This window comes from Rhinopithecus bieti, unplaced genomic scaffold (assembly GCF_001698545.2).
Source record: "Rhinopithecus bieti isolate Rb0 unplaced genomic scaffold, ASM169854v2 scaffold_20169, whole genome shotgun sequence".
NCBI classification, from domain to species: Eukaryota; Metazoa; Chordata; class Mammalia; order Primates; family Cercopithecidae; genus Rhinopithecus; species Rhinopithecus bieti.
In genome coordinates, this window is record NW_016810766.1 from 2,257,966 (window position 1) to 2,267,636 (window position 9,671).

At 33.8% G+C, this 9,671-nt stretch overlaps 1 protein-coding gene across 1 annotated transcript in view; it reads left to right on the forward strand.

The window, feature by feature from the left end:
• The window catches only part of LOC108542669 (adhesion G protein-coupled receptor L3), a gene marked incomplete at its 3' end in the record, with an annotated part of 115,669 nt that overhangs the window by 49,978 nt on the left and 56,020 nt on the right, over positions 1-9,671 (forward strand). Inside the window, exons 6-7 of the mRNA XM_017892774.1 lie at positions 4,770-4,953; positions 6,002-6,124. Of these exons, the coding sequence (XP_017748263.1) occupies positions 4,770-4,953; positions 6,002-6,124 (307 nt within the window). The remainder of the gene's footprint in view (positions 1-4,769; positions 4,954-6,001; positions 6,125-9,671) is intronic.

A 9,671-nucleotide genomic window follows, 5' to 3' on the forward strand; every position in this document is an offset into this window, starting at 1 on the left:
AAGAACAAAAGAAAACAAAAAAAAGCCATGGTGGTAAAGTTAGACATTTATACATCTTTCCATAAGGCATTCCTTCTATTGGAGTATTTATTTTTATGATTTTCAAATGGAGGAAGAGGGGGTAACTAAGTTCCCCAGATGATTTTGCTTACTTTCATAGTTTGATATTTACTGCTCACCTGGGTAAGAGGTGCCACTCATGTGTTTCTCCCTGTTGATTCTTTTGTGTATTCTTCCTGAGAAATCTTAGGCTATTTCACAAATACATCCTCTTGGAATAATGACAAAAGTTGTCATTGCAAAAATATATAGCAGTTTTCGCAAAGGTTTTACAGTAGTTATAACAAATAAACTCTGTATTTTGAAATATATAAAGTGTAATTATAAAGTATATAGCATCCTTAACAAACATATCACAATTATATACTATGAGTAATATTCGTCAACTGAATTTGCCTAAGGTCTGAATTTAATGATAAAGGTCCTAATAATGTTGCATTAAAAAATAATGCAAATATGTGTCTAGTAGGATATGGTATGTCCATAATCTTGGTGTGAATCAAAATGACTTTTGGCTCTTTCCCATTTGTATTTGATTTTTAGAAACAGTCAAAAGTCACTGAGAGTTTAGTGAGTATACTGTATGATGAAAAGGATAATACTCACCCCTACCTACTCTCAAATTGAAATATAATGAGTCTTATATTGAGCTTATGGAAAGAATTCAAATAACTAGTTTGAGAAAAAAATTATCTTGTGACCAGATGTCATAGTGTGTGAATAAAATATACAATACATAAATGTATAAGGAAATCCAAATATAGGTATTCATTGAGGAGTTTTAACTATTTAATTAACCTTCATTTAGCTAGTAAAGGGACATGTCAGCAAGCTTTAGAAAGTTTAAGTCATTTATAATTATAAAGCTTCTAAGATGGACTTAATTGTGCTGTCTCACTAGCAGGAAATGGGGCATTTTATTCGAGTCTCTAAAAAACTCACTATGAACTATTTAATACACATGTTGCCTTTACTCTCCAATTCCTCAAAGCTTCAGGTAGTATAGGCTTCTGTAGTTGTGTAAGAGACCAAATTATGCAGATTGCATTACTGAAGATTTATTCCTTCCAGATCTCAATTCAGTGTGGCTATTTAGCAATGATCAGATATGAAATGTGCTTTCTAAGTGAAGACTTCCCTTCTTCCCACACTGGACTGTGATATCAAGTAAGAGTAAAAACAAGGTTACATCTTGAGCACTTGTTTTGAGCCAGACAACTTTCTGAGATTATTATATTATCATACCAAATTCATAGGTGAAGTATAGAGAAGTTAAGTAACTTGCCCAGTGTCACACAGTAAGAGGCACTGTGAAGGTACAATTTGGGGGATGTGGTTCCAAATCCCACACTCTGATTTTAGAACTACAGAATACTGTCTCTCGGTCCTTGTGTAAACATTTCCTTGCAGTTATACTTAAACAATGGTGAAGAGGTGTGTCTTTGAGCAGACTAAATAAATGTTAAATTGGTGTCATAACTCACCAAATCCTAGGTTTGGGGGCCACATTTTGAGTGTGTTGCTTTTTAGTAAACTTGGCAATTGTTTGGGCTTAAAGCCCAAAATTAGTAGAAAGCCTTCCTAAAGACTGCCTTATCTTGAAGAATACACTTGTTGAAAACCTGTAGCTATGAAAAAATATTGCACTTTGCACTTTTTCAGTTGCAAAGCTAAGATAAATTAATAATTGGTACCTTTGATTTATTTGCTGTCAGTTCAAAGACATACAAAGTTTTTTAGATAAAGTAGTCTGTTGTAAACACGTTCCTGATTTTGTTCATTAGTTTATATATATATATATACACACACACATACACAAATATATGCAGTATTTTATAGATATATACACACATATATACAGCATTTTATGTATATATATATATTTAAAGGACATACACACACATATACAGTCTTTTGTATATATACACACATACATATATAAAGTCTTTTAGGTATATGTATATTTAATGGAGTCTTTCAGGTTTTCTGTATATAAGATCATGTCATCTGCAAACAGGGAGAATTTTGCTTTTTCATTTCAATTTGGATGCCTATTATTATTATTACCTAATCGATCTGGCTAAGAACTTCGAGTACTATGTTGAACAGTGGCAAGAGTAGGAATCTTTGCCTTGTTTTTGATCTTAGAGGAAAAGCTTTCAGGTTTTCAATGTTGAGTATGATGTTATCTAAGGGCTTTTATACACGGCCTTTATCACGTTGAGGTAACTTCTTTCTGTTCCTAGTTTGTTGAGTTTTTGTCATGAAAGGTGCTGAATTTTGTCAAACACTTTTTCTGTGTCTATTAAGACAATCATGTGATATCCTTTATTCTGTGAATGTGAAGTATCACATTCATTGTTTTTTTTTTATGTTAAACTCTCCCTGAATTCAGGGATAAATTGCACTTGATCATGGTTTATACTTTTTTCCTTAAGTGCTGTTGGATTTAGTTTGCTAGCGTTTTGTTGAGAATTTTTGCATCTGTATTCATCAGGATATGGCCTGCAGTTTTCTTGTGGTGTCTTAGTCTGGCTTTGGTGTCAAAGTAATGCTAGCCTCATAAAAATGTGTTTGGAAGTGTCCCCTCCTCTTATATGTTTTGGAGTTTGAGAAGGACTAGTGTTAATTCTTCTTTAAGTGTAGAAAAATTTGGTAGAATTCACCAGTGAAGCCATCTGATCCTGAGCTTTTCTTTCTTGGGAGGCTTTGATCACTGATTCAATCTCCATATTAGTTATAGGTTTAGTCAGACTTTCTATATTTTCCTAATTTAGTCTTGGAACACGTTCTTTCTTGTAATGTTCTCGGAGTTGACCATAGTTGTTTCTTTTTCCTTTTTTCTCATCTTGCATTTTTTTAAATTATGAAAATAAAGACAATAAAGGTCAGAAGAGAAATATATTATGCCCAATCAAATTTCCCCTAAGGTAAGATTTTAATTAATTATTATAAGATTATTAACTAATTATTAAGATTATCAGCAGCTAAAATGGCTGCTCCATAAAGAACAGGCATAATTTCTGTTGCATGTGGGACTTTCAGAGCATTTTTAATGAATTCACAGTATCATCTAATCCCTGAAAGAATACTTCTTTACACTGAAGAGGTCTATGTTCTCTTGTTTTTTGTTTGGCTTCAGAAAATATCTTTTTTTTTTTTTTTTTTTTGGTTTCCTATCTGGCATCTCTTTGTTTGGCATATCCTGTTGGCATTGCACTTATAGAGAACTTCCTGGAAAGCGGATCATTTTGTTGTGATCCAGAAATACTTTTGTCTGGCTACTAGGTCATGCTTTACACCAAGAACAAATGACAGAGCTAAGCACACTATATGAAAATGTCCAGTGTTTAAACTCGTGAGAGACTTTTTCGATTTGTTTGTGGTGTTCCTCTTTTAAAAAATAATCCAAAGCATGCAAATTGTGAGTAGGATTATTTTACTTAAAAGTATACAGTGATGTTGATTTTTGACCAAAACTTGGAATAGCTGGGAAAATATCAAGAAAACAACTTTTATCAAAGGCAAATTAGTTTTGAAGCTGGTGTTAATTGGCAGCCAAGGTGTTTCATTAGGAAGCTGAATTTTTAACAGTTGTTACTTGGTTACTATGAAAACACCAGCCAGGAGAAAACATTGTCTTGTGGAGGGTGTTTCTCTAGTCTCTCCCAGCCCCTCTGCCAATGTGTCAATAATGTGAGTCCTGTTTTAAAACACTTATGTGCTGCCTGGTAACTGTGCCTGTGTTGGCTGTTTATTCAACTTTATTTCTGGATTAGATGCATATTTCATAATGATTTGGGTTCAGGGATGATCACTTTCAAGCTGAAGGTATTGTATCTTTCTATTTTACAATTCTGTATGTTTGAATGAAACCCAAGACCTTATTGGGAGAACTGTTTTTCTTTGTAACCGACAGCATAAAGCAAACCACAGGAAATATATAAATTGTAACTACAGAGATGATTCTTTTGGATGAAGCAATGAGAACTGTAGTGTTTTGTCTCTATGTGTGGGTGTACCTACTGCTGATTTTTTAAAGATAAGACACCTGAGGACCATAGGTAGTAAGGTTCAACTGTTTATTCCCCTCCTTAGTAGTAAACAGCATGAAGAAGGTTTCTCTTTGTACATAACATATCCAAAGCCCCTGGAGTATGTATCCTTTGATATTTTCCCCATTCTGACATTTTACTAGCTGGCTAAAAAAACAGATAGGTTTGCTATGTGAGTCATCAACCTATAGGCAACAAATTCTTGGATTGTCACATTTATGGTCATCCTTTTAATCTCTGTTGTGTTCAGCATCCAGTTTTATGGTAATGTACAGAAAAAATGATTTTCTCTGAGTCATGTGGTAAAACTCTTGGTTTAAATTTTTTGTCAACACTTCCCCAGCCAAATAATTTAATTATGTGATCATAGTCTTCTTGAAGCTTGTGTTATTGATGCTAAGAAGAAAGCATGACTTTATTTGTTGTCTTTCAAAACAAAAACAGGTTTTCCTCTTGCTTTGCAAAGTCTCAGCTAGGGTTTTACAGAACAAAATAATGAATGCTTCTGCTGCAGCATGTCACAGGGGAGGCTGGGACAATACTGAACTCATGCACACTGCTGATCCTTGCTTGCTGGGCAACATGTACACCTGGATTTCTGACAGCTATGTGGGTTCAATAGAGACCTCTGTCATTCTTTTCATCCTCTTATAGGCAATGGTCGAGACAGTTAACAACCTCCTTCAGCCACAAGCTTTGAATGCGTGGAGAGACCTGACTATAAGCGATCAGCTACGTGCGGCCACCATGTTGCTTCATACTGTGGAGGAAAGTGCTTTTGTGCTGGCTGATAACCTTTTGAAGACTGACATTGTCAGGGAGAACACAGACAATATTAGTAAGTGGCCTTTGTTATTCAGAAGGTCCAGACACTGTTGTATATCAGAAGAGGGAAAAGAAAAAAGTATCTCTGGTGTCCCAGATATGAGTGATACTTTATTTCAATGGAGAAAAGTCATTCTTTTTCTAAAATAAAGAGGGCATCACTTGTCATTGGCTTAAAAGGATAGAAAATCATGTGTGCTATCTTTCTTAGGACATTTCGATATTAGGTTCAATATTGAACACAGTAGCCTGAGATCACTTATGGTGAGGTTTGTTTTTTTAAAGGACTTTTATGTATGTATTATACTATTTAAAATTTCATCCTCTTAATACAGGACTATTAGGAGTTATTTCAGTTATAATGAGAGTATCTTTGAATTCACATTATAAAGAAGTCATTTGAGTGAAAATGATAAAACAGTGTTTGATAATCGTGTTATTTGACTTATAAAGGATATCAATCTATTTTTATTGTGGATTAGGAGTAGCTAACACTTTTATTTCAGAAGTTATGATAAAGCTGTTTCAAATTTATTGGACTTAAAGATCAATATTGATAGGATAGTACAGCTCTAGATTACAAAAGGATTTTATTTAATTTATAAAANGGATATCAATCTATTTTTATTGTGGATTAGGAGTAGCTAACACTTTTATTTCAGAAGTTATGATAAAGCTGTTTCAAATTTATTGGACTTAAAGATCAATATTGATAGGATAGTACAGCTCTAGATTACAAAAGGATTTTTATTTAATTTATAAAATAAAGATTATATTTTGAAACTTAAGGCCAATGACAATGTATTAGAATTTGGGATTGAATTTTAAATTTTAGACTTTATGATTGACATGTTTGTATTATTTACATAATTTTAATAACTTTTATTTGCATTATTTTTATAAAATACGAACAATATATTTTCTGAAAGATTTTCATAAAGCACGACAAATAGAATGAGAATTCCAGTGTTTTGATTTCAGAAATACTGCAATGATTTAGGAAATTATTGTAGCTTAGGTATGTTTCTCAATGAGCACGGGTATCTCTTTGATATTAACAGAATTGGAAGTTGCAAGACTGAGCACAGAAGGAAACTTAGAAGACCTAAAATTTCCAGAAAACATGGGCCATGGAAGCACTATCCAGCTGTCTGCAAATACTTTAAAGCAAAATGGCCGAAATGGTAGGTTAGAGTTTATTTTTTAAGCTTGAGGGAATTGAACTTGCATCAATTCATTCCTTTTTGGCCCAGAATATTAGATCCACTGTTGAGGAACTTTTCCCCTCTTCCTTTTCCTACACTATTCTCTTTCTCCTCCTCTTCCTCCTCTTTCTACTGTACAGCACCATCAATATTACAGTGATATTTATTCTACAGAATTCCCAATCAGATTTGGAAATTGTTCCATTACTTTTCAGTTGCCAGAAACTTAAATATGAAGGAAATTATGGACAACAAAATTCAGAGGATCTGACATCTTTCCTCAAAAGGAGGAACTCTCACTGAGTGTGCAGATTTCACTTGTAAAATTTTTTACGGAAATTTTACTTTTAATTAAAATTTTTTTTTTGCTTATTCATCATCTTTTGAGAGTATTTTTTTTTTGCTTATTCAGCATCTTTTGAGAGTATTTTATGCTTTTCTTTGCAAAGCATACAAACATTTAAATGTAAGGAGATAATTTTGGGAAATGGAACTGTACATATAATCAGCTTAGCTTACTACCAAATTGAATACACTGAAAATAATTAAAATTCAATAAATAATCTTATAAAGTATGTCCCAGATTTCACTAATATTAAAAAATGTTTGAACTTACACACATGTATGTGCATGTATATGTATGTGTGTGTATATATGTATATGTATGTGTGTATATATGTGTGTATAGATGTGTGTGTATATATATAAATATGTATGTGTATATATATATCTCCTCTAAAATAGACCCCTCTTTCCCATATTTGTACATATATGCATACACACACACACACACACACACACACACACACACACACACACACAGATATTTCTTTTTTGCCAAGAAAGGGAGATTGTTTAATCTGCCAGGTGATAGGAAGACGACCTCAGTTCCTAGTCACCAACTTAATGCTAATATTTCATATTGCAAGGTGAACAGTGTTGATAAATAATATCAAGAAAAACAACTTACATTTGTTGTCATAAGAATAAAATGGTCTATAAATGTTAGAAATATTGTAAGACTAAACTTAGGAATCATTTTTTATGTTACTCATTTGACTAAGAAAATTTTTGAGACAGCAGTAAGATTAAGTAGAGCAAAATTAGATTCCTGCTTTAGCTTCCTAAATTGTTTCCCTGCTTCCATTCTTTTGCCCTCCAACAGTATATCCTGTTGACAAAGGGTTCTTCCTGAAACATACATCTGACCAGTTGACCTCCACTTACACTTAGAATGAAATCTCATGACTTAACCAGGCCTGCCACGTGCTACCTGGTCCACTTCCTTCCTGCCTCATTTAACACACCTCACATTTGTCTTCAGCATGTTCTGTGTGATCCAGACAGAGTAATCTTGATTCTGTTTCTTGAACACACCAAGCATGTTCCTGCATCAGGTTTGGGTTTTTTTTTTTTTTTTTTTTAAACCTTTCTACTTTAGAATACATTTTTTTTTTTTTTTTTTTTTTTTTTTTTTTTTGCATGGCACCCTCTCTATCATTCACTTTTTAGAATAAATCTACCTCTATAAGGAGAGTCTTCCCTATCTCCTCTAAGGTAAACTCCTCTTTCCCAATCACTCTTTCCCCATTAGCCATGATTATGCCAATGTTTCTTCATAGCATTTATTCACTTATCATTATAAGAAATAATATTATTATTATTTTTTAATCTGCCTGCTTACTGCCTGGGTCTCCCTCCAGGCAGTAAGCTCCATGGGAGCAGGGGCCTTGTCTAATCTTGTTCACTGATGTAACCCTAGTACTTCAGTGCCTGGTTCATCTATACATCTATATACTCACTACTTAAGTATACAATAAATGTGTGAACCTTCAGACACAAAGCTGTGTATCTGAAGACATGTAGAAATATATTAGTCAAATTAGGTTCTGTGTTCACTTATTTTCTAAATTAACGTATAGTTGTTTTTTCTGTGTTTTGTTTTGTTTTAATAGAGAAAAGGGTCTCTCTGTGTTTCCCAGGCTGGTCTTGAACTCCTGGCCTCAAGAGATCCTCCCACCTCAGCCTCCCATAGTGCTGGAATTGCAGGCATGAGTCATCACACCCAGCCTGTTTTTGTTTTTGTTTGTTAAAGTCACATTTAAGCATTAATTTTAGAGCAGAGAATATGAGAGAATTGCCAGAAACTAAGTGTGCTGGTAACACGGTGGGATGTCAAAATGACGCCATCCTGAAAGTGGAAATTGGTATGAATTATCAGCCAATTATAAACCAATTAAAATGGAAGTTTTAATGTCAACAAGAAAATGCATGAATGTTCTTACTTTTCACCTTTCAAAAATCAGCATTTTAATACCAAATCTAGAGGGAAAGAACAAAATTAAATTGTATGTTATAACAGGTAAGTATTTAGTGAATTACTATGATTTGCTCAGTACTGTATTAACACTTGTAGATTAGATAAGAATGCTCTCTTCCATTATGTAGCTCTCATCATAATGTCTTTGCTGGATTATGGAAATGATAATGGTTATCTCATAGAATCACTGAGACGGCTGGAGAATCAGTCCCAGAAGATACACTAGAGCAAGGAGGCTGACAGCAGCCTATACCACATCACAGAATCACTGCTGTGAAATGTCACTGCTGCTGCAAATGAACTCTGTAGCAGTAACTGTGCCGCTGCAAAATGAACTCTGTAGCAGTAACTGTGCTGCTGCTGCTGCTGCTGTTGCTGTACCACTTCCTGCTTCTTTGTGTCACTAGCTCCTCATCTGATATCTGAGGCTACTGCATCTGATTGGATGCATCTAGCAGAAGTGCCCAGAGCAACCTATTCACAATAAGCTAGGAAAGCAAGTATATGTCCATTTTGTGTCTATAAATTCCGAAGAGTAGGGAATTTCCCAAACACGGGAGTTAGATGTTAAATAGCCCCCCCCCCCAAAAAAAAAAAAAAAAGAAATAAAAAAGTAGCTTTTTTTAAATTTTTTTTTTTGCCTATCTCCTCACACGACTCAATTTTCTTTTTTTCCACTTGATTCGAAGATTCAGAGATAGGGACTGTGACTTCCTCTTCTTAGTAACCATAGTAGTTGGGGCCAGAAATAAGACATAGGGCTTGACTTTTTTAAATAAAGGAAAAATACAATTTTAAAAGTGTGTTAAGAGACAATTCACTTCATAGAGGATTACATTTAAGAGACTGTCATAAAGGAAAAAAATAAGGTGGAAGGACTTGGTGACTTTGTGGAAACAGTGACCTTAAAATAACACGACAACTGAGTTTTAAGACAGGTAAAGATTGTGAATTCTTATGTGTTTTCCTTAACATTGCAATTGAGAAATAATTTACATACACTAAAATATACATTTAGCTTGAGGAAGCATTTAGCTTGGGAATTTGACAGTTGTACATTCTTTTATAATATCACAAAAAGAAGGAAAATAAATATCTTCTGTACCCAGAAAATTTTCCCATGTCTTTTACCAGTCTTCTTATTCCCTCTCCTCACCTAATAAAACTTTCTTCTCATTACTATTTCTGTAGACAACATTTGACAGT